This window comes from Toxorhynchites rutilus, chromosome 1, assembly GCF_029784135.1.
Source record: "Toxorhynchites rutilus septentrionalis strain SRP chromosome 1, ASM2978413v1, whole genome shotgun sequence".
Classification (NCBI taxonomy): Eukaryota; Metazoa; Arthropoda; class Insecta; order Diptera; family Culicidae; genus Toxorhynchites; species Toxorhynchites rutilus.
In genome coordinates this window covers 2,411,506-2,438,152 of record NC_073744.1, presented here as the reverse complement: position 1 = coordinate 2,438,152, position 26,647 = coordinate 2,411,506, and the positions used below count along the sequence as shown (strand labels likewise).

At 40.9% G+C, this 26,647-nt stretch overlaps 1 protein-coding gene across 4 annotated transcripts in view; it reads right to left on the bottom strand.

Moving 5' to 3' along the window:
• Window positions 1–26,647, bottom strand: part of LOC129767838 (uncharacterized) — a 154,313-nt gene that overhangs the window by 20,721 nt on the left and 106,945 nt on the right. For all 4 annotated transcript variants that reach the window (XM_055769094.1, XM_055769086.1, XM_055769079.1 and 1 more), the window contains one exon: window positions 18,926–25,654. In XM_055769094.1, the coding sequence (XP_055625069.1) occupies window positions 18,926–25,654 (6,729 nt within the window). The remainder of the gene's footprint in view (window positions 1–18,925; window positions 25,655–26,647) is intronic.

Sequence of the window (26,647 nt, the reverse complement as noted above, 5' to 3'; positions counted from 1 at the left end):
CAAAATGCTTAAGACGTTCAAAGAGTACTAGGGAATTAAGCGAAATGATGGTAACGGCACAGTGGATTCAAAGATGATTTGGAACGGTACTGAACATTGAACCAATTCGAGCGTCGATCCTTCATTTCGATTCGGAATGTGACAAAAAAAAAGTGAAGCTTCAATTTGTGTGTTTTTTTTTGAAAAAACAACATTAGAACGTTTTGGATGGGACGTAGCCACAAACGGTGGCTGAAATTCACGAGAGGAAGCTGTGCAGCAAGTGACTTAGAAACATGCGTCCATCAACGGACGAATTCTTTAGGGATTTACTTCTGCTCACGAATGCTCAATGATACTGTTTTGACCTGATTTGGCATTCTGCACTATTCTCGACCCGTTAAGAAGCTAATAATGTTGTTATTTTACAATAATGACATCTCTGCGAAAACTCTAGAGCAGTGGTGGCTATCTTGCGGCCCTCCAGCTTTGTTCATGCGGCCCGTGTTTGAAAAATGATGATATTTTTTTTCCATCTGAGTGATGAATGAATATAGCTAAAAACTTCTTCACAAAACTGAGCAAAAAGAGTTGTTCTTGTTAGTACTCAATGGACCCATCTAACGAGGATAAGGAACCGAGGCGGCCCCAAGCCGCCGAGGTGACGCAATTCGAGGCGGCCGCCGACCTGTCGTCTGAAGCGGCGGCCTCTCGCAAGTACACCTGTGTTAGCCCGAATGACTTTTGGTTTATGTGGACAAAGAAACTGCTGGAAGAAACAAAAACTCATTCTCAATTGAATGCGAAGGCTGATGGCTTCATATTCAATTTTTTTAATGAATATGGTCCTTAAAAAAAGCAGATGGAACTCATTGAAATGTCGTGTGATTTAGAACTGCGTGCCAAATTCGATAACCAAGATCCTCTGGGTTTCTTCTTTTCCAGAACCAAGAAAATTGTTTCTTTATTTGAATTCACATGCATCTGTGAGAAATTGTTTTTTGTGTGTTGAAACAAGTGAAATCGAAATCAATGAGCCGACGTCCAATAAACTAACTTAAAAAAGTTGTATGTTTGTATTTCAGCATTTTCTATGCTGAAATAATAAATATGGTTATAAGCCATACAAATGAAACACAAATTTCTGCATAACTCGAAAACTAATCAAGCAAGTGGAGGCCAATTTTGCATGTGAAGGTTTCAAAGGGCAAAAACGTTTCTATGGTGAGTCTGCCAAACAAATGAAATACAATTTTCTGTATAACTCGAAAGCCGTTCAAGCAATTTGAGCCAAATTTAGCATGTGAAGGTTTCAAAGGGCAAAAAAAATTGAAATACATATATCAATCAAATATATTCCAACCAAACATGACAATTGAAAATTTTCGGAAAACTCTGAAAAAATGGGAAAATTTGCGAAAATTCAATTCCCATATGTTCTACAATTTCATAGTGACAAGCGTGACAAGCGCTAACGAAATTGATTCGAAAGAGGAAATTGATTTGAATGTGATAAAACTCACTCCTATTGCTTCCTCTATCTATATAAATAAAAATGGATCGCCGAATGTGTTGATAAGAAAAAAACACGAGGAAGAAATTGTCCGATTTAGGGCTGTCTTTATTCTATCATATTTTCTGTATCAAACATTTATTCCATGTAACGGAGAAACATATTATTTGCAAGTGGATGGAAAATCTTTATCGAGAATTGTGTCTGAAAATAATCCCCTAATAATATTATTATAATGACGAGTATTGGTAGAAGTACTAAAATTTTATAATAAAAGGTAATTTTAAAGGGTGGATTAGAAGATCAATCAACGAACAGTTCTGCGATTGGACCCATGAACGTGCAATGATAACGTGAATGTGATAACGAAAAAATAAATTTTGGGCGGGACGAAGTTTGGCGGGTCTGCTAGTAAGAAAATAAATTAGTAGCCAGGAGCCATAGAAAGAACCAGTTAAATCCGTATATTTTACATTTTATCATAAATAGCAGTGTGAAAAAAGTAATTGCGGCCCGCGACTATGATGAGAAAACTGATTCGAAAACTGATGCCTATACCTGGCCACCCCTGCTCTAGAGCTTTGCGGTATCGAAAAGTTCTGGGTCATTCTCAAACATACCTTCATATATCTCTAAAAGAGATTGAAACACAAAAGTGAATAAACTACTTGAAGGAATGAGTGAGTGTGGCCTGAGGACTTTATTCATGAATTGCTTTGATAGAAATGCGATTTCTCTCTTCAGAAAATAAAAAAAAGTGAATAAATTTAGAAAAAAAATCATATAATTTTTTTTTGTTGAAAAATTATTCGGCTTTTTATTCCGAACTCGTCTGCTATCTTCTTGTAACAAACTTTCTCCTGCGTAACTCGAAAACATAACATACCGACGATTGCGAGTTAAGTAGTCGATCAGTAACAGTAATCAGTAACACACCACACAATTTGGAGAATCAGTCGAGAAAAGCCGACCGGAAATCACCATCATTGCTTCCACCGATTGATCCACCATGATTGATAATAGGCCACCGATTTTATGCAAACGCGCAACGATTGAGACGATCAAGAAGAGCAGTGCACATATTGCGCTAGCCCGATAGCAACAACCTGTTTTCTAACGCTCAATTTAGAAACACTTTTCTGAGCGATTTCAGAAAATAGACTGATGAAAACATCAGACACAATCGTTGTGAAATTATGAAAGCACATCGAATCGAGCGATTTGAACGCTCGGTGAAACTGGAGCCATTTTTTTTTTTGATAAATTTTAACACTTTCCACAATGATGCTGCGCCGCTGCATACAGGTGTATATGGCGGAATAGGTAATGGCTTCAACGGCGATTCAACAATAATCGAAAATTACGAGTACCGTTTTTATTGTTATTTTTTATTTCTGTGGAACCATCTTCGCTTCATTCGCGCGCCATACCGCACCAAAATTTGCACCGACAGGAAGTCATATGATCGATTATTTAAGTATCATTACGCGCGCAAACTACGTAAGAAGGCAGAAAAAATGTAGGAATATTAGAAAAATACATCTCGTAGCGCGATGGTTGCGAGTGTCTCCGTTGAAGTATAATTAAGGAGAGTGTGACTAGACAAGTACTTTGTGGGGCTTGGAAAACCAGCTCTCCGTGGTTTGTGGCGGGTTTGTGTTATTTTGGTCTCGTGCATACAGCCCCCTTATGGAAGGCAGGAGTAGAGCAGGAATAATTATGAAACCGCGCACAAGTTGCCGCTTGCTGCTTGTGAACAGATGCCCAGGTGAACCGGCCGTGAGAGCGCTTGGGGGAGGGGAAGCCATAGTAATAGTGGTGGAGAAAAAAAAATAAGGAAAATTTGCCTTGTTTGGCTTAACTTATTTCAGAGCTCCTCTAAATAGCGGTCGTTGTTCCACGATGGCGATGACGATGATGATGTACTTGTGGATAAACGCGGATCTGCAAACGTGCCGTTGCCAATCTGGTATGAGTCATGTTCTAAACCGGTTTCACATCATTATTATTGTTTCTTTTGGTTCTAGCGGAATGTATGACATTACGATATCAGTCAGTCGCCTAGGAGCGAGAAAGTGTGTTTTGAACCGAGGTGATGTTGCATATTTCCCCTCAAATGGCAAGAAGCCAGTAGACCACTTGTGGTCCACTTGCGCCATTGAGAAAAGCACCACGATAAACATTGTGAGACTCAACGTGTTAAATTTGTAATTTTCAAATCTCGCTGCGAGATGAATTATTTCGATTCTGTGTGTTTGCATCTTTACACCAATACCATTCTGCGCGCCTCATCGCGTACACGTTGTTGGTGGAAAAGCTGTTAAATTTGTGTTGAAAAAACAACACGTTCAAGTGCCGCATACAGTAGTAAACACGACTGTTTCTCACTGCATTTATCTGTGGCACGGCAGCGAGGAGAATTCAAGCTTTGTTTACTATCGGCATGTTTCCGAATGCCACATACCACCATCATCACTGCTGATTTGTTGGTAGTTTTTGTTGCAAACATGTGCGGTGGCCACAATTATGTGTTATTTGTTTTACTTCACTCGGAAACACGTTGTAATCAAACACCTCCGGAGTTGTCGTTTGATATAAATTTAATGCCTTCGACGTATTCGTTTAAACACGGCTTTTGGTGTATTTGCCGGAAAGTTTATTCTGATGTAATTCATGGTACTAGAGAGCTCTATTCGCATAGAATGCATATTGGTCTATATTAATTCTGTAATATTTTGATAGTATCAGTTTTACCCATAGTCAATTCAAAAGTGTTCCTCGTGGAATACACAGAAACATTACTATTCGTTGTTTTTTCGAAGGTTGTGCTTGAGTGGAATCGAGAGAGGAAAATTAGTTTTGGACACCACGTCGGAATTTGTTCATATACAAAAATCTCTGAAATTATCTAAACTTGGCGTGTACGACGCTCTTAAATGTTTTCGTGAAAAAATACATAAAAACACATTAAAGTACGCTTCGTAGTGGAACTTATCGTGGGTGGTTCAATTTAGATGTATTGAGAACAATCAAGTGCTAAATTCTTCAAAAAAAAAAAGGCAATTCTAAACATTGTACTGTCCGGAGAATATGCTAACGAGGAGATTATCGTCCTTTCCGTGCTAGTAAATAACCAAAATCGGAAGCTGAATCATGACCAAGACGTGACCGAGACGGAAGTTGTACACCCAAAATCTAACGAAGTTCCAAGGATGTTTACTAATGGACTTTTGATACACTTCCTGGAGAATTCCTTTATCTCGTTTGTATTTGGCTTCTATATTAAACAGAATACAAATGAAACAGAAATTTCTACATTACCCGAGAATTAATCAAGCAAATGCAACCAAATTAGGCATCTGGAGGTTTTAGGGTGCAATAAATGGTTCTATGGTGGTAAGATACTCCTCCCCCCTCTCTTAGGGAGGGGCTGCCATACGAATGAAACACAAATTTCTGCATTACTGGAGAATTAATCAAGCAAATGAAACCAAATTTGGCATATGGAGATTTTAGGGTGCAATAAATATTTCTATGGCGATTAGACACTCCACCCTCTCCTGCCACACAAATTAAACAAAAATTAAACACAACTTTCTGCATTACTCGAAAACTAATCAAGCAAATTGAGCCAAATTTGGCACGTGAAGATTTTAGGGGGCACAAAACGTTTCTATTGTGAATACAAATGAAACAAGCATTACTCGAGAAATCATCAAGCAAATAAAAGCAAATTTGACATGAGGAGGTTTTAGGGTGTAATAAACGTTTTTACGGTGGTTAGACATTCCACCCCCCTCTCTAAGGGTGAGCTGCCATACAAATGAAAGACAAACTTATGCATTACTCGAGAATTAATCAAGCAAATGAAACCAAATTTGGCATGTGGAGGTTTTAGGGTGCAATCAATGTTTCTGTGGCGGTTAGACACCTAACACCCCCCCCCCCCTTCTAAGCCATACAAAGACAAATTTCTACATAACTCGAAAACTAATCAAGCAAATGTAGCCAAATTTGGGATGTGAGAGTTTTTGGGTACGAGAAACGTTTAAATGTTTCTGTGATGGTATGACATCCCTTCCTCCTCTGGAAAGGATATAATAATGCATATTTCAACCAAACATATTCCAACCAAATACGACAATTGAAAATTTTAGGAAAACTCTGAAGGAAAATGGGGAAATTCGAAAAATTCAATTCGCATGTGTTCTACAATTTCATATTGACAAGCGTTTTTAGTCCATTTGATGTTTACGGTAACGAAATTGATCTTCGTTCAAAAACGGAAATGGATTTTAATGTAATAAAGTGCACTCCAATATCATCTACTATTTACAAAATAAAAATGGATCGCCGAATGTGTTGATAAGAGCAAAACTCGAAAAAGAAGTTGTCTGATTTAGGGCTGTCTTCATTCTATCATATTTTCTGTATCAAACATTTATTCCATGTAACGGAGAAACATGTTATTTGCAAGTGGACAAAAAATCTTACACGAGAATTGAGTCTGAAAATAATCTAATACTATAATTTTGAATTTTGGTAGAAGTACTGAAAATTTATAGTAAAAAATAATTTTAAATGGTAGATTAGAAGTTCAATTAATGAACAGCCTACTTCAATGGAGCTAATGTATAGGCCTATCTCAAACCGAATCATATCGTTGTTGTCATTCAATCGAAGAGTTTTCACATCACGTGATGTGACTTGAAACACAACTTAACATACACATGAGTATTGAATGTTTTGTTCATCTGAAAGATTGATTGCAAGATTGCAATCCGTTCAGGTACTTCAGACTCGATCTCGGTAGACATATCTATAATTTCTGAATGAATTACTCTATCGTATTTTGTCGACTAACCACAGAAAATGTGTATAAGAGGCAGTGCTTGGAAATATCTGTTCCACATCAATCTTTTCAATTGAATTTCCGACCACATTCGATCATTATACCATTGCAATCGGGATACCGAAAATGAACCAACGCCAAACCTCGCGATCACAGAAAGCCACTCCCAGTTGATTCCTTCAGTTTCGTTCATTCTCTTTTTCGTTCTGTTCTGCGTTCACGGAAAGTGAGCAAAAGGAAATATTCCCAGTTTTGTCATTCATTGATAATAATATACCAGTTCATTCACTATCAGCATCGTTCTCGGACACTGACGAAACGGAGAAATTCGTTGAGGAAAATAGGGAAGTACAGAATGCGCATAATAGGGACAAGAAATTAAATTGTTCAAGCATGCAAGGTTTCCGTCGCAGTTAAAATGCTTTAATTTTACATAGTGAATATGCAATTCCAATTCCACTTGTCAGAAATGATTCAAAAGACTCCAATACCGATGTAAAAAAATACCGAACACACGAATATAAAAGGGTGGCGTCCAAGACATGACATGCTTTCACATCATTCAAGAATTACATACATGTTCTGGAATCCACTCTCCTACCGTTTTTGCGTGGATATCGTCACATAAAAATTCACATTCCAGGAAAACAATGCTACTATTCATACCAGCAAGGAAACTATGCAATGGATTACGGACCAAAAACTTAATTGTTTGGACTGGTCGGCTCACTCTCCAGATTTGAATCCTGTTGAAAATCTTAGTGGGATCCTTGTACACTGAGGAAAAACGGTACACCACGATTGAAGAGTTCAAGGTGGCAATTTCGAAAACATGGAAAAATATCGAGAAATTCGTTCAGCAACATTTGGTGGATAGTATTCCAACACGAATTTTTCAGGTTAGGTTTTCAGGCCGAAATGACAAGGTTGCATTTATTGACATGTAAATCAGCCGATCGTTTTGAATTTTTCATTGATAATACTTATGAATTTTGAAATGGTCTAATAGAAACTGGACAGCTGAAATTATCATATTTAAGCACAATAAATAAACAAACAACTCTTTTGAACGAAATTAACGATAAATATACCTTATTCTAAGCATTCAACAATGTATGAATGTATCCTGTTGAAATTCTAACTGTTTCTGTTGCAACGAAATAAAATCAGGATGGTCTAATAGAAGTTTGACAGAGTGTATTTCAGTGTAGAAGTTCAACGATATGAAAAATTATGCCTCTTTGACCGAAAAACTCTCTCAGGGAGCTTAAACTTTTCGTTCATAAATGCAGAATACATACTCAAAATGGGCGGAATGTTCAAAAATGAAAGAAAACTGTAGAACAAATGTTTTTTTTTATTTCATTTTTGAAAATAGATGTGATTTTTTAGAATTTTTTATCTAATTTGTCCACGTGGACAATATTTATATCCCCACCTCCCTCATCGTGGACAAGCGTGGACATTGTACCCCTTACCCACTCTAAAATTGTGAACAGCAAGTTCGCAATATATGTGATGTGAACGACAAGTTCGTTTTTCTTGAAATCATAAAAATGTCACATAGTTCTGTCTGACTTTACATCGATTAATTCATAATAACAAAATAATCTTTTAGTGGGAAAGCAAATTGAAAAAAAAATGTTGCTTTCAATCTATTGTTTAAATCGTTTGTATCTTTAAAAAAATTAGTCAAAAATTGACTTTTTGGCACTCGGTGATTCTTTTTACAATTTTTTTTAGATAACAGTAAATCTCGACATTTCATGCAAATTTAAGGAAATTTGACATCAATTTTTATTTCCAAACTCCCGATTGCGTTCTTCCCCCTTGAGTGTTTTTCTGTTTTCAGAAAACTCAAATGTTATCGTCTGCGACACTAGCAAATGAAGTCCGTTTGAGCTAATATATTGCTTTGGATAATTTATCGTGTAAATGAACATTTCGCACGATGTTCCATAAGAAAAATCAAGATCATCATTTTCACTGATACTCTAAACCATACGTTTTGCCTAGTAAAGGGTGTGTCACATCAAATTGCATCATGGAAAAAACGCTGTAGAAATTTAATTTTTAGGAATTATATCTTCAGCTTTCACTTATAATCAGATAAGAGTGTATAGATCACGTTGGCCATGCTTCACTGTCAATTTTTCGTAAATTTGGAAAAAATGTCGTCGAACGAAAAAGAGCGTCGTGAATTAATCCTGTGCACTCATTTCGAGAATCCGGAGTTGTCACATCGGGACATCGGTAAGATGCTGGGAATCGTCCAATCCACGGTCAGCAGGGTACTAAAACGATACTTCGAGAACCTAACCATCGACCGGAAGGTGAAGAACGGCAAAAATTGATGCTCCGTCAGTGAAAAAGATCCGAGAAGTTCGGTCCGGGATGTCGCCAATAAGCTGAATTTGTCAAGTTCATTCGTCCAGCGGACCAAGCAGCGGGAGGGCCTGCGTACAAACAAGGTTCATAATACAAGGCTCCTAACCGCGACGAAAGGCAAAACATGGTGTGGGAAGACGCGAGCCCGGAAGCTGTACACCGAAATGCTGACGAAGCCGCATTGCCTGATAATGGACGACGAAACCTACGTCAAAGCGGACTTTCGTCAGCTGCCGGGCCTGTTGTTCTTCTCCGCAGAGGACAAATTCAGCGTTCCGGAGGAGATTCGCAAGCAGAAACCATCCAAGTTTGCCAAAAAGTACATGGTGTGGCAAGCGATCTGCTCTTGCGGAAAGCGGAGCGCCCCCTTCGTGATGACCGGCACGGTAAACGGGCAGGTTTACCTTAAGGAGTGCCTACAGAAGCGCTTACTACCACTATTGAAGCAGCACGAGGGCCCGACCATCTTCTGGCCGGATCTCGCTTCGTGCCACTATTCAAAGGACTTGTTGGAGTGGTACGAAGCCAACGGGGTCACCTTCGTGCCAAAGGAAATGAACCCGCCCAACGCACCGGAGCTTCGCCCAATAGAGAAATATTGGGCGATTATGAAGCAGGCCCTCCGGAAGAACCCAAAATTTGTCAAATCGGAGGCGGACTTCAAGAGAAAATGGATTTCTGTTCAAAAAAACTACAACCTGACGTTGTACAGAACCTTATGGAGGGGGTAAAGAGGAAGGTGCGAGCATACGGGCTTGGGCTCGAAGTATGAATAAAAAGAAAATGACAAAAGTTGTTTAATAGTTTTTATTTTACTGTCTAAAATTTTCAAAAGGATCGGTCTACTGGGCGAATTTCTACAGCGTTTTTTCCGTGATGCAATTTGATGTGACACACCCTTTATTCCGAGAAAATAAGTCTCATAAAAGTTACCCATAAAAAATGTTCACCGCTTCGAAAAAACATCATAAGCAAAATATCAGCTCAATTGGACTTAAGGTATTACTTGCGTCATTTTTCTTAGTAGTACTTAGTTGAGTTTTCTATGCCGGATAAAACGCCTTGAATGTATTCTGGAATGGCAAATTCTAGAATAATGCTAGTCGGAAGAAATTTCTTTGACGGAAAATCCCCCGGCCAGAACGGCAATCGAATCCGAACCCCCGGCATGATAATGTGGGACGCTAACCACTCGACCACGGGAGCATTTCGAGTTTTTCGTGTTAATGTTGGAATATCTATCTGATCTTTTTCAACAGTTTATTGTTGAAAATAGAAAGTATTAATGATTAACGGTTTCGGATTTTTCATACCACTAAAACTCTTTAGTCTGTTTGAAATTCAGTTCAGTTCATTTCGGTTCATGTGATTTTTCTAGGAACACCGTCTGGAGTTTTATTGAGTTAAATTAACGGATTTCTGTGCAATTACGAAACTCAATTCAAAGCAATTGCCCTCAAAGGCCTACGTCAAGTCTCCGTCCGTGCTTCTAGGCACAGACCCTTCTACTTTTCTTTTTCCTCTGAACATTCTCATCATGTTTTCATACACCATGATAAATTATGATATTTTTGTGAAAGCGTGTTTTGACCTATGCCAACTGTTTCCTAAATTACTTATATAAAATATTCAGTCTCAATGTTGTAAAAAAACAAATTGTAAAAACTACCATTTAATGGCAGGTTGGCCTTCGTTAAATTTTCATTGTCAAGCGCAGTGAAAATAATATACACTTGAAACACCAACATGATTAGGGCAGAATATCAATGTATCGACATAGAAAGAAAGTGTGGAAAGCAACATTTGTCGTAAACACTTTTAAGTACAATTTTTGTGGGTTAAAACGCTTCTTAAAAATCCATCACGAAACTAATTGTCTGCGTGCGATATCGTAAAACTCTTCGATTGTAGTACAAAACTTTCCCTACGCATCACATCGTGACGAAATTGGTTCATACTGTCATATCCTCGGGAATCCACTACCGGCACAGAGCAAATGGCTTTCGTCAATTCATTGACCCGTATTTTATGGTTTATTTTTTAATAATGCATCAGCAAACCGGCGCGCTCTCACAATATTTGTCATTCACGGCGGACGCACCAAAATCAACAGACTGAGTTTTACATTTAACCCAACCAACCGATATCTCACGGGGCGTTGGAAAACGCACCGACGGGGAACGAGGGAAACGCTCTACCTCTTTCTCTGCAATTGATAATTTTCCCTCTGGATGGGTTCATGGAAAAAAAAGTCATACGAAAATAAATAAGTAGACCAGACAAGCACTTATTTAAACTCACAAAATAATGGATGAAATTTCCCGGGTATCAAAAAGGGAAAGGGGTGAGCATTTGCAAGTTCAAGCCGATCTGCCATCCACCTCTCCCAAACACACGAAAAGTAATGGATGGATCACACCTAGAAGAGGAAATGGACAGGGGTAGAATGTGGGCCAAAAAGTGTGCGGCACGTACTTTTGCCACGTCGGATGGCAGCAAAAGAGCCGCTGGGGATGATGATGGTAGAAATAAAACCTACAAAAGCGCGTCCACACGTGACTTCTGCTGGCTGTTTGTTGGCTGACCAATATGATGACTTCGCACAGCGAGGGTGTGGATGAGAAAATAACTAAACTAATCAACGAACGGCTGCGTGTGGCACACAAACCCCGTGTTTGGGTGCTGCTTCTTCTGCAACAATCGACCACCACACCGTCTGTATGTCGGTGATTTGTTAGCGATGGAGAGATTAATTAAGGAAAGTGGCAGAAAAATGTGGAACAGTTTTAAAATCAAGTGATGGGTTGGAACACAGGTGGAAGAAAAGTGAAAAACTCCGAGCTCGCTTTGTACGACAGCTCAGAGCGAGATCAAGAGAAAACTTTTCACGGTACAGAGAGATTGATGAATTTTAGAGCAGAACAATTCATGGGACGAAGGGCGCGTGTTTCACGGAAACGAGGGGATATGGGGGAAATGGGGAGCCTTTGCGTCTCGAAGTTTGCTTTTGAAAACATTTCCTTCACTGGTTTTTCCATTTTGCCCACCGTAAACACCACCACGAGAGCCACGGATAAAATGTGCAATTATGTTTATTTATGTTTTGCGTTCGCTTAGTAGTGGCGGTCTTTCAGTCCTTCCCCTCATGATTTTGCTTGTTGCTGGTATGGAGCATACACGTGAACGAGAAAACAAAAATTGTTGGAGAGAAACTTTCTGTAAATCGCAAAACTGCCCTCGTTCTCCACAATATCAACATCATCTACACACGACTTTAATTTGGATCGAATCGATTCCAATATGTTGCATCAATATTAATCTTCATTGTCAATTCATGTGAAAGATTCGAATTACAATAAACACACATACACACACGCACACATCATTGCGAACAATATGTGTGAATTCGTTGCCACCGCCAATTGGGTCTAATGACAACAAGCTATTGACCCTGGCAATCTCGCGTCTGGTTCGCAGATATGCAAGGCGCGAGACGAATTCTTGTTTTCAGCATCGGTTCACAGTGAGTGTTTGACTGAGACATGAATTAGTCGAGCCGAAATTACGTCACCCATTGTCGTCGTTGTCGTCGTCGGCTGCCGCGGCACGAGTCGTTTGGTGATTGATGATGCTTCATTTTACATTATTTTTTCGGTGCTTTCAATTTGCACATTATCGGTAATTCAAAATTATACATAAGCCTTTCATGTTTTTTTCACTGTCTAATGTAGAATGCGTTGTGTACCGCAGCAATCGGTTGCATAACAAGATAGCAATTGATTTTTCCTTCTTCGCGATCGGAATGTGAGCCAAATTTGGAATCGACAGCTTTGGAATGTTGTAATGGGGTAGGGTAATTTGTCGAATGAGTGGTATTTGGTAAGGTATGGGTTCTAAAGCTCTAGTCACCTCGAGTCCGGAGTCACTGCTAACTTTATACCAATACCCTCTAGTGGTCGATTCTGTAATGTTTTGACATCAGTTTGTTTCTTTTTCAGTGGGTAAATTTCGTTACGTTCCGTTCAGTTTTTTTCAAAGCCGAGAGAAGAAACTTGATTTTGTACATCCACTTCGAAACCTTAGTTGGTCTTAAAAATTGCATAATCTTCGTAAATTTGTGGACGTCAACCACAAACGTTTTCGCGAACAACACCAACAAAAATGATAAAAAGGAGCAAAAATAATCAATGATCCAATCGAGAGGCTGATCAATAATGAAAACAGCGTTCATGAACATTTGGTGTAGATTGGGCGTGTCGATTTTAGTAAGAGAAATCTTTGATAATTTATATCTCAAAAACTATGAGTCGAACAGAAATAGTGTCTTAGAAAGAGTTATAGAGTATTGATATTTAAACGTGAAAAATTAAATTTTAATTTACGGAAAGAAACTTCAATTTGCAATATCTAAAATATTTATTTTTTTTTATTTTTATTTTATTTTTTCATATAAAATAGAAGTCATGTAGAAAATTAAAAAAATGGGTCCAAGATGCTGGAACTATTTTTGACAAACTTTGTGAACATCGAATTTTTATGAATTTTCGAAACTTGGAATTTTTGTATGTTAACAACGATTTTAGCCACAAATCCTGAATTCTGATGTGATTTAAAACAAAAAAGCTCATTATCAATCTCCTTCTAAATGAAGCCATTCTTGAGATATTAAAAAAAATAATTCTAATTTATTGTCTTTTTTGTAGTAAATAGGCCCTTTTAATATATTTGTCGTGTTATACCATCATGTTCATGAAATTTTATGAATTTATGAATGAACACCAGCTGGGTTACAAAATCCTAATTTCCTGAATTTTCCGAACCTCGAAAATTTAACTGTTGTGGGGGTCAGCCCACAGTCTAGATTTGAATCCAAATTCCAAATGAAAACGTCCTAAAAATGCTGATTTGAAAAACATGTATTTTTGATTCGAATGAAAGTTTGTGTTCCGTTTAGGTTGAAGGAAATATGAGTTTTCCACAGCAAAAAAAAAAATTCTAATTTATTTTCTTTTTTGTAGTAAATAGGCCCTTTTGATATATTTGTCGTGTTATACCATCATGTTCATGAAATTTTATGAATTTATGAATGACATACAGCTGGATTAAAAAATCCTGATTTCCTGGATTTTCCGGATCTCGAAAATTTAACTGTTGTGGGGGTCAGCCCACAGTCTAGATTTGAATCCAATGGAAAACATCCGGGGAATCGTTTGTGCGATGGATCTATGCCAAAAAGAAGTAGTACAATAACACTACTTAATTGTGTCATAACATTTTGACGTAGAACTACGTCTTTCATTAAGGGTGCCAAATCAGAAAACAGGTCACGTTTCAATGAAATGAAGTTATCGTGAATAACTATTTTTGCCACGAACGGATTTTGACGATTTACATACCTCACTAGTCGGCTGTCAAAAAAGTCCTGCGGTATTTCCGCGAGGTGTCGTTGTAAGCGCGTAGTTCTAGTTGTATTCATTGTATCGAGTCATACTATAGCGTGTTGGAAAGGTATTTTTGCGCGCTATAATATAGTCCTTGACAGTTTTGTTTGGTTAAGTCGTTCGTGAGTTATAGTGTCGCAAATATGGAGCAAAATAAAGAGAAAATCCGACATATTTTACAGTACTACTATGACAAAGGCAAAAATGCATCTCAAGCTGCCAATAAAATTTGTGCAGTTTATGGACCCGATACAGTTTCCATTTCCACTGCACAACGATGGTTTCAACGTTTTCGTTCTGGTGTAGAGGTCGTCGAAGATGCGCCACGCTCCGGAAGGCCTGTCGTCGAAAATTGCGACAAAATCGCTGAATTAGCCGAGAAAGACCGGCGTAGTAGCAGCCGTAGCATCGGCCAAGAGCTGGGGATAAGTCATCAAACCGTTATTAACCTTTTTAAGGAGCTTGGATTCACAAAGAAGCTCGATGTATGGGTGCCACACACGTTGACGCAAAAAAACATCTTTGACCGTATCGACGCATGTGAATCGCTGCGCAAACGGTCGTGGTCGAAGCCCGCTGAAGCGGCTCAGACGGTGGCCAAGCCCTCATTAACGGCCAGGAAGGTTCTGCTGTGTGTTTGGTGGGATTGTCAAGGAATAATCTATTATGAGCTGCTTCCCTATGGCCAAACCCTCAATTCGGACCTGTACTGCCAACAACTGGACCGCTTGAAGGTAGCACTCATGAAGAAGAGGCCATCTTTGATAAACAGAGGCCGCATTGTCTTCCATCAGGACAACGCCAGGCCACACACTTCTTTGGTGACGCGCCAGAAGCTCCGGGAGCTCGGATGGGAGGTTCTTTTGCATCCGCCGTATAGTCCGGACCTTGCACCAAGTGACTACCACCTGTTTTTGTCCATGGCGAACGAGCTAGGTAGTCAGAAGTTAGCCATAAAAGAGGCCTGTGAAAATTGGCTATCCGAGTTTTTTGCCAATAAGGAAGCGAGCTTCTATAACAGGGGTATTATGAAGTCGGCATCTCGTTGGGAACAAGTCATCGAACAAAACGGCGCATATTTGACTTAAAACAGATGATTGTAACTAATTTAATGAACAAATGAAAATTCAAAAATAATACCGCAGGACTTTTTTGACAGCCTAATATTTGTTTTTATGCAATATATTACAATACCCTGGTGTGTTATCGGTTAAATTGATGAAAACTAAAAGAATTCCCATTTTCCCATACATTTGTTCTGCTCATTTGTGAGCTTTCCTACCCATGCCGGCAATAACGAGCAACTTTTCGGTGATGAACGAAGAGCAATGATTTAAAGTCTCCGACAACAAAGAAAAGAAGAAGAAGTAGAACGAACGGGATTATTTGCCTAGAGCATAAATATTGGATCTCGCTGAGGCAAACTTTCAGTATCGTTCTAGGTACGAAGCAATGAATATCGCTTATTTTAAATTTTCGTGGGTTACGTATGACGAAGGGTCGCCGCAAAATTCGTCCCAAAATTGTACAATTTCGACCAAAAACAGCATCGCATGAACATTGCTAATGAGCTGTTGGGCTCTGTCCGCGACGACCCAAATTTGCTCCAGAGGGTCATAACTGGTGACGAATCGTGGGTTTATGATTATGACGTGAAACCAAAGCTCAATCATCCCAATTGCAGCTGCTGAATTGGAATACGCAAAAATCGAAGACGAGCCAAAACACGTGCAAACGAAGCGACTTTCAAAAATTAACTGAAAATTCGAATTGGCCGTACATGCCAGCATAGGCGAGAGACATGAGTACCAACATAACGCCACAAAAAAAAAATCGAAAATCGAATATACGTAACCTGTGGAAATTCAAAAGTCACAGACCTCGTATGAATAACGGATCTCTGCTGAGGCAAATATTCAGACTTTTTCTTCATTCGAAGCAGTTAACATCGCTTGTTTTTCGTCATCAAATAGCTACGTTGGTGTCTTTGACATTGCATCAATGCATCGAACTTACGCTATGGCGAAGCAGGCGTTAAGGTTGTGCGCCACATAATTATTTGAGGAATATCAAGCTAAACCATAGTGAATGTCGTGCTGGAATGTTGTGAGTTATTTGGGTTCACGTCCCAATCGCAAAACTGCCTTCAACAAGGATGGCATTTGCGCTAATCTTGATCATAATGACGCAATGCAATTTTTTTCGAGGTTATTGAGATTAACATACAGAATTTATTCCGTTTATTGAGTCACCAAGAAAGTAAATATCGTTCTAGAATGTTGTATGTGTTTGGTTTTCGCTTCACTAAGGATAACAGCTCACTTATATCGAGCATGAGAAAGTAATGCAGCTTTTTTCGAGGCCAATAATATTAACATAAGCGTTTCTTTTGAGAATAGCGCACAATGATGAGAAGTGTTGATATTCCAAGTCACTTCAAGCCAATGTATGGAACTGTATGCATGCTATGTTGAACGCTTGTTTGGTGCTGGTTAGTTTCCGTTGTACGAACGATGTCAAAATTCCACTGAGACAATACAAATAACATGGCCTCCGGAATAGCGTTCGAGTTAAATTTTCAATGCATTGACATGAAACAAAGTGCAACATGCGATCAGCTTGTGTATTGTTCTGCGAGGCCAAGAATGAATCATCAGTCAATTATAGTCAACTGATTCTACAATTGAAAACCATTTCAGGACAACCAAACCATTCTCCTAAACAGTTATTTCAAAAATTTCGCAGCATTCTTAAGTAATACCAAGTTATTAATCCAAAGTTGTTAACAAGAGACTTGAATAAAATAACAGCGTAGTTCTACGTCAACAATGTGGTCGTGCCGTGGACACAACCTCCTCTATTTTCTTATATTATTATACCTGGTTCTTGAATTATGTCTGAAATTTGTGTGTGGCTATAGGACATAATCACAGTGTATATGAGATAATGCAATCTCAAATTTATTTTTTATAGATTCAAACCATTTTTCTTATTTTTGAGCTACTAATAAGAAATTTATGATTTCCTACGCCTTTCAGTTGTCTTTATCGATTCGTTGGCACTAACATTCTCAAATGAGCATCATGTTCTCACCGTCGCATTACTTCCATCATTTTCGTTTGTACTTAATTGAGATTGCGTTTCAAATAGCATACAGTATGCAAAAAAAAAAGTTATCGCAATGTTTATACCAATGATGACTGGAATAAGGTGATTTTGTCATACGAGACGAAAGTAATGCTATTTGGGTCTGATAGTATCACATGAAAATGGCGAAGTGTTTGCGGCCTAAAGTCAAGCATGGAGATGGTGAGCTATTTTACCAAAATTTATTTTTCAACCAACTGAGCTTGACTTTGATTTTTTTTTCTATAGGCAGAATCATGGTATGGGGATCTATGGCTACATCCGGTGTTGGAGAACTTAAGTTCATCGATGAAATCATGACCAAGGAGGTTTATTTGGACATTGATTACTAAGCCAACGGTTGTCTCACGTCAACCTTTCGGTTATATCATAGATATAACCCACCCTTTTTTTTCAACATCATGTCTCAAATGCAAGGGAATTTGTTTTTTTTTTGTTTTTTGAACTCGCATGAATTGGTTTTGTTTTTAAATAAATAATTATAAGATGAACAACAACTGATCGTGTTTCAATTTGAGGGTGATTTTTTTTGGAAGAAATTAATTTTTCACTGGGGATGGATTAACTTTTTTGCATACTGTATCTCGATTAAATTCCGTGTGACAAGTTTAATGATATGAAGTCATCCGAAAGATGAAAGATCTTTTTGCGAGATCTCTATTCAATTATACAATTACTGGTCGGACTCGATTATATATAATAATTCCACTTTCCACGTTAATTTTCGAATCCAATACATAATCGAATCACAAAAAGCTATTTTTCTATTAATGTTTGACTTTTATACATAAATGAAAAAATTGTTTTCTTGAGATTCGATTATGTATATGATTTGAAAATAATTGTTGATAAAAAATGGTCGACTATATACAATCGAGTCCGACCTGTATGTTAAATATATTTAATTAAATATCGAAACGAATCATAAAGTGGTTTTAGATGACCAACACCTGAAATTGTATGGTTTAGCCCGACTGTGAGCAACAATAAGTAGTATGGAGTATTTTACACACAGAACACAGTACCTCACGACAAACGGAGGCTTGAGAATAAAAAAATTGGGATTTGAAACAGCTGTTTGTTGACACATTTCACATGATCATCAGATTTGACTAGTTCCGACCAGAGTTTCAGGAAATAGGACAGAATAATTAAATCCCCATTCAGAAAGTCGAGCATTTGAACAAATTCTTATACTCATTCCCAACTAGAGGGCAATCTATCCATCTCGTACCTCGCGTACGTGTACCATTCACACCTACAAGTGTGAAACAAAAACATCAATTCCAACATCTGTGCAATTCAACGCGCGCTCGCGTTGTTGAATCACGGCATGTTTTGGACCTCATTGCATCTAATAAAGTACACATTCCGCAACTCCGTCATTCCCATGATTTCTCTTTCTCACTCTCGCGTTCGTCTGTGGGGCACTTTCAAACCGAAATAAAAATACGAGAAACAAGGAAAACAATATCACGTTCACGCAAACGATGCCGAAAGGTGTTATTAGCTGTGACTCTCGCTCTCGCTCGCAGAGTGACCTCGCGGCTTGCGCTGGGCTTCATAAAAAAATGTTACAACCAAAGTACTTAAACGACAACTCACCGCAAAGATTGCTCTGAACCCTGCGTCGTTCTCGACGTGGGTACAGAGGCTGCTGCAGACCGGGTGCCGATACGGCACGTTTCGGTGTGCTTGTCGGCGGAGGCCTATGGTTGAATCCTGGGGCACGGTAGCGAGCGCTTTTCACGTTGTTCTGCAGGAAGTGATAGACACTTTGCGATTTTTGCATCACGGAAGACGTTGACGCGGATGTGGACGGAGCCGATTGCATAATGGTTTGAATGTTCGACGTTGGGAGGCGAGGCAGAGAATTGGTGTTCACAGCGGTCGTTGCATTCTGCAGACTGCGGGGCAATGTGGAGCGTGAAGCGAGACGATTGTCGTTACGCGAAGAATCGTCCGAGTCCGTATCGTCTACGACACTGGATCTTCTACGGCTGACCTTTTGACTCGGTGAGGATCCCCACAACGGAGAGGACTCGAAATCTTCTCGTTCGCCACCTATACTGCCACAACTTCGGACACGATCCAACTGTTCCCGGCTAAGATTCTGGTTATTGAACAGAAGATCGCCAGCCGATCGTCGTTTGGCAGCCAGAACCGATATCGAGGAGGAGGAATTATCCAACATTGAGAGCTTCGAGCGAGAATCACCATTTGCCAGCAGGGCAGACTCAAAGCTTCCCCGCCAGGAAAATCTTTCATAATCGCTCGCTTCTTTTTCTTCTCCAACAATTTCACCACTTGCGGAAGACTGATTATGGTGATGCGATCTGGCATCACCCAAAAGCAAATCGTGGCTTTTACTCCTAGGAAGCATGTATCCCAAATCCTCATTCTTCTCCATGTTACTTTCGGAAGCGCTGTCATCATCTTCGGTGGTTGTGGCCGAAATGTTTGGCTGTCCCTTCCGCTGTTGATATCGCATACTGGTGGATTTGGGCGAGGTGCTTGCATGGGACTCTCCGCTGCTTACTTCATGCATCAGTGCCACCAACCGACTTCCGATATGGTGCATCACTTTGGCAATCAGAGGCGGGGAACTGGTGGTCGCGTTAACCGGTTTTTCCTCGTCTTTCGTCATTTTTGTTAGCGACGCCACCAGTCGCTGATACACGAAGGCGGTTTCCTTGTTCAGAGTGTGGGGTTCCTCAATCAGGCCTCCATCGCCCATGTCACCTTCCTCGTCCTTCTCCAGCGTGTCGAACTTATTGATAATCTGCTGACAGCTAGCTGAAATCTGTTGCTGAAGGGCCGATTTCTGGGAGACTGCACCCTCCAAATCTGAACTAGTGTAATCGGATGAATCGTACGAATCTGACCATGTGTCCTCACTACTCAAATATTCGACAATCTCCCTAACCTGTTCGTCCCGTATCCCCGGGACGGTTTTCATTAGCCTGGTTAGCTCATTCTCGAAATACACCAGCTGCGGGGGTTTATTCCGATTTCGGCTTTTTGGCACCGGAGTTCCATGCTTCGGAGTGTTCGGTTCGCTAACCGTTGGGGTGGAATTGCGAGAGGCTGCTCTACTGTTCGCTGAAGCAGCCACGAGCGTCTTGAAGAATTGTCTCATTTTGGACATCATTAGATTGGTCTCCTCGTCAGAACTCCAATTGTTAAAACTATCCTTTCGTACCAGATTCGAGGGCGGCGGGGGACCCCCGCTGGCAGGCGTTTTGTAGGAACTGTTTTCTGGTTTGAGATCAATTTTGTTTTCCTCCTGTATTTCCTCTAGTTCTGGTTTCAGCTCTGGAGATCGGACGGCTTCGCCATCTTTCAGCAAGTCATCGTTGCTTCCGATAAATCCACTGTCACGGCTGTTTTGCTTTTTGCTCTCCGACAATGGATTCGTGAGTGGCAGCTGAAGTTCCGGTTGGGGTGTTTTGCGATTCTCCTCCTCAGAACTGTCTTTGTCGGATTTGTGCGGCAGCGAGAGCTGCGCCATTTCCGTGTGCTTTTTCGACTCATCACTCTCGGACTTTTTGGAGAATTTTTTCTTCCGCTTTGCCGTGTCATACAAGCTATCGTTTTTGTCCATCTGGTTGATGGATTCATCGCAGGTGTCCGTTTCCGACGAATCGGGACACTCGTGTCCACAATCGCCTGATTGCTGCTCGAGTTCGGAATCTTTCGCCAGTAGATTATCGAGCGAGGAACTTTGTGAACGGCCCGCACCCCTTGCTCTGACAAGCCGTTTTCGTCGTTGCTCCGGACTCGGATGGCCTTCGCTATCACTGCCCACACTGCCACTGCCATCGGATTCGTTGCGCTCCGAAGTGAATCCCATGAATCCCGTTAGGAAGTATTTCTCCAGCCGAGACGATGCCAGATCAGCCGATTCGGTTGATGTGCCGGTCGATTCTTCTGGTCCACCGAGCGAGTCCAGACCCTCGCTGCAAACCGAACTGCTCTCGGATATACTGTCGTCTCGAATGTTTTGCGAGATAGATCCCACGGCACCATCTCCCAGCCCGTAGAAAAAGTATTTCTCAAGCTCCGAGGCGGATATGCGATTTCTCCGTTTGGATTCTGACGTGCGATGGGATTCTGCTTCGCTGTCTTCACAGCTCTCCTCCACAATTGTGTGAAGTGTGAAATCGATTGCCGTCCGATTGTAGCCCCGCAATTCCTCCTCTCGATCGGCGCCCAATGAAAGCTCTTCACCCGAGTCATCAATGTCGGACTCTGTAGCTGTCGTTGTCGCAAACTCCTCATCATCCTGGCTCACTTCCTCCACCCACGAATCGTCATCCGCTAATCCGTCTTCTAAACAAATAACCGCCGACAATGTGTTTGCACCTGTCACCACTGTCACATCTTCATCCTTGCTGCTGTTATTCAAACTTCCACCACTGCTGCTTCCACTATTTCTTCCACTGCCATCACATTCGGTCACTGTTGTTGTCGTAGCGCTGGATTTACATATTGAACCACTTTCACTAGCAGTGATCGCGGTGTCTAAACCGTGATCCTCATTTTTCTTTTTGTCCACCAAATCACTAATAACGCACGCATCTTCGTTACTGTCCGCTACACTACCTATTATTGCACTTTCGTTCGTTGTGATTTTCACGGGTCGTCTGTTGGTTTGGGGGGACGCCTGCTCCAACGAGAAATTAAAGTAACCCGCCAGACCTCGATCGAGTGAGCGATCATCGGGTTCGTCGTCTACTAGCAGCCCAGCGTCATCGCCATAGTCGTCCGTCTCGTGCTCCTCCTCCTCGTGCATTCTCCTCGCAATCCAATTGGTGTGCTTCACAGTCACCGAGGTGGAAGGAGGCTGGAGGAGGTGCTGTTGTTCATCATCGTCACTACAGCTCACGATCCGTGTGGTACGACTCGTGACGATACTCACGTGAGGAAAGTCCTCGTTCCGTTGCTGTTGTTGGTGTTGTTGTTGTTGTGGTTGTTGCTCGGTGGACACAGTTGACGTTGACGATTCGGCTGCCATTGAAATCGTGCCACTGTCCGGGCCAATCAAAACTAAACTCTTATACCGATTGCTAGCAGCATTGGTCGCTGCTACATGTGAGTTATTTACATCCGCGATGGACGATCGTTCGTTTACTACTGAGGCTAGTTTCGTGTTTACGAGGTGATCGCGCACGGTAGACACCACCGGGGCTGCTGGTGGTCGTGGTGATGGTGGTGGTGGCGACGGTGTTTCTTTTGCTGTGCTTTGCCACGGCTCACCTTCACACAGTGGAGCATTGTGTTTATTTTTACTTGCATTATTACCTTCGCCACCTTCGGTTCGGTGGTCCTCGATGGTAGTGGTGTCCATATCGCATATCGCTGTTTCCTCTTGTTCATAGTGGCAGTGGTGGTCTGTTACCTGTACGGACGATTTTATGTTTTCCTCGGATAAGCTGTCTCGCTCTATGTTGGGATCACACACACTATCGGAACTTTCGTTGCATGTTGGCGTGGGAGATTTATTCTCGGCTGAGATAGTGGTGGCACTTGTGGCAGTGTTTTCGGAAAATTCATTTGTACTTGAACCTACTGACTTTATTTTTTGATCAACATACGCTGTTGTTGTTGGTGCTGCTGCAGCGTTCGTCGCCGGGTTCTGGTGTGGTTCTAGTTGGCCTTCACCTGAAATCCAATCCTTGAAATCTTCACTTTCACTTTGTTTTTCGTCATTCTCTGGGGTGGTAACCAGCCGAATGCGCTTCAAGATGATATCACTATCCTCGATATGGCTGGGCGATTTCGAGGGAACGTTTAAATCGCTAAGCGGTAAATAGTTGGATGAAGTACTGCTGAACACATCGGAGTCACTTGATTCAATGTCGGAATCTGTGTTCACCACCATCACTTGACAAAATTTCTTCGATTTGGGTCTACGGTCGGCAATGGTTCCGGTGTCGTCCGTGTCGGTATCCTCTGAAGAACTGTACGACGTGGACGAATCCGTATTTTCACTACTCACTGCAAGACCTTTCACTTTAACGGGTTCATCACTCGTAACGTCGTAGTTACGTTGCACTGATCGCGACAGTTTGTTGCTGTCGATCGTTTCACAGTCCTCGCCACTACTGGCCAACGATGATTGCGATGAACTGAAACAACTCTCGGACAACAAATAACCCTTCAAATCACTAGCCTCCCCAACTGGTGGTGATGCTGCTGCTACTGGGACCGCAGGTGAATCCGCCGCATCATTCGCCTTTCCGATAGTTATCATGCTGTCGCTATCTGCAGACTGATAAGTACTATCACCACACGTCACCTCGTTGTCAATGTTTTGCTCGCGATTCGTGTCGCCAGTCGTGTTTTTTGTTCCCGCAGCATAGTTTTCCCTTTTTCCACCATCCAACGACACTCTCACCAATATCATCGGCTCGTGATTGCATGAATTTACACTATTAACGGTGTCATTGTACGTATTACACGGTAGTGGTAACGCTGTTACATTACTTCCATCGTCCGTCGATTGTGTCCGGTTGTTCACTAACTCTTCTTCGTTTTCGTTGTTTTGCTCACTTTTTTGCTGCAGTTGTTGTTGTTTTTCTTTTTCGCACCGTTGTTGTACAGTTATTACCACTGATTCACTCACACCACGCTGTTTCGGTACAGGTTTTTGCACTTGCACGCTCACAAGTGGTTGTTCACTTTTAATGGCTTCGTGACTGCGGCGATGGTGCACTATAGGGATTCTTTTGTTAATTTTAGGCTTTTCACATGAGTTCTCTTCGCCACTACTGCTGCTGTTGTCGCTAAAATTATTCTGTCCCTGTTGTGATGCCTTGGTGTGATGGCCTCCGCTCGTCCCAATCGTGGCTGTTGGTAATTCTTTATCTTTTCCCCCTTGTTGTACGACTAAATCGCTACCAGATGGTGGTGGGACTGGAGCACGATGGTGAAGACCAGCGCTGACAGCAACGGCCAGTTTAGTACTAGCCAATGGATCAGCTTCACTTTTACTCGTACCGTTGCTGCTGCTGCTGCCAGAGGAATCGTTGCGAAACAACTTTTCGTTATTAAGAGCACCACTAGCACAACTACTCGCATCACCGATGGTATTATTACTATTTCCATTACCGTGTTGTATTTTTTTAGCCCTATCGCTGCCGCCACCACTTTCGTAGGTTTCATTTCGCTCGAAAGATTCCCCATCGTGATTAAGTGACGATTGAAACAACTTTTCGTTATTAAGAGCACCACTAGCACAACTACTCGCATCACCGATGGTATTATTACTATTTCCATTACCGTGTTGTATTTTTTTAGCCCTATCGCTGCCGCCACCACTTTCGTAGGTTTCATTTCGCTCGAAAGATTCCCCATCGTGATTAAGTGACGATTGTTCCGCCGCCGCCGCCGCCTCAGAACCCTTCTTGGAGTCTATTTCCTGCTGGCAAGCGGTGGTGGTAATTTTAGGTTTTTCAGTTCCCTTTTGCTGATGCTGGCAGCATGAAGACGAATGCATGCAGTTCCCGTTATTGGTGGGCTTGAATTCGAAGAGGGCTCCCTCACCGCCGGTACAATTCCGCCAGAGCTGTTTGATGAGTTCGGTTTGGGACTGTTCCTTCAGCATGCTGTCCATCAACTGGTCGTGGCTTTGCTTCTGGGACCAGTTTTGGAATGTGGCAACAGGCACCGGAATTGGAACAGGAACCGGAATCGGTACAAAGTGTGTTTTGAACCCACAGTCGCATTTGCAGGTGCCAACTTTAAATCGCTCCAAATTACGATACTCTTCAAAGTTCTCCAGAAATCCTTCACTTCTTGTAGGTGAGGATGAAGACTCGGTGTGGGTTAAGAATTCGTCATCTGTCCCGGTGTCGTAGGCAGTCGGATTGGTTGAGTAGGAGCCGCTGCGCTGTCTTCGGTACAGCATTGGCGAGGTGAGAGGAGATGACTGAAGAAGGGACCTTTTCCGGGGAGTGCGATTGTGGTGCGGTGGAGTATTCGTTGTGATATCGTATAGCAGCGTTTTCGTGGTTGTGCTTATTCCCGGCTCGAAGTAATCCCAGTCACACTCATCCAGGGCAATGCTGTGCCTTGTATAGGCGGAAGATGTTGTCGAGCTGCTGTCACATTCCTCCTCTTTGCTGGATGAATCTGAACTAATGAACACCAGCCGGTAGTCGTCACAATCGGCGAAAGGCAACTTGCCAAGGTTGCTGCTATTGTCCGGTTCGGAGGATGATGAACCAGCCGTTGGATCATCATATGGCAGTTGTTTTCGAGTTGCCCCTGGGCTATTCTGATACAGCAGTGGCAGCGGATGATGGTAGCGTGGACTGACACAATAGTCACCTGGATGACAGACAAAGATGATAAGCGATATCATTGGTATTCGATATTCTGTTTTTGACTGTTAGCTTTTGTTAGTAACCGTTACCTTCTGAGCGAATAACAATATACATAGCGTTGAACGTTGTTAGTAGTTGACAACTCTACGGCAAAAATCACACTACTAGTTAGGCTAGATGCGAATAAACTTGTTTTTGTTGGTTGCTATTGAGAGTGAAATTCTTGAATAAATCTCTGTCGCCCCCACGTGGATTTTGTTAGTTGAGAAATAAGCAGGGATCGAAAAAGGGTTGTAGTCAATCAGTAGTGCAATTCCAAATGAAATCGTCCTCAAAATGCAGATTTGAAAAACATATAATTTTGATTCGAATGAAGGTTTGTATTCCGTTTGGGTTGGAGGAAATATGATTTTTCCACAGCATTTAAGAATTTTTTGACTCAAGTGTAACTTTTGAAAAGGGCGTATCGATTTTAGTAAGAGAAATCTTTGATAATTTATATCTCAAAAACTATGAGTTGTACCGAAATAGTGTCTTAGAAAGAGTTATAGAGTATTTATGTTTAAACGTGAAAAAATACACAAAACAAAAAAAAAACTTTAATTTCCAATGTCTAAAATATGTGTTTTTAATTTTTTTTATTTTTTTATATAAAATTGAAGTCATGTAGAAAATTTAAAAAATCAGTCCAAGATGGTAAAGCTATTTTTGACAAACTTTGTGGACCATCAATTTTTTATGAATTTTCGAAACTTCGAATTTTTGTATGTTAATAATCATTTTTTGTCACAATATATGAATTCTGATGTGATTAAGAACAAAAAAAACTAATTATCAATCTCCTTCTAAATGCACCCATTCTCGAAATATTTAAAAATTATTTCTAATTTATTGTCTTTTTTTAGTAAATAGGACCATTTAGTATGTTTGTCGTGTTTTACCGCCATGTTCATGAAATTTTATGAATTTCCAATTTCCAATTTCCAACAACTTTTCC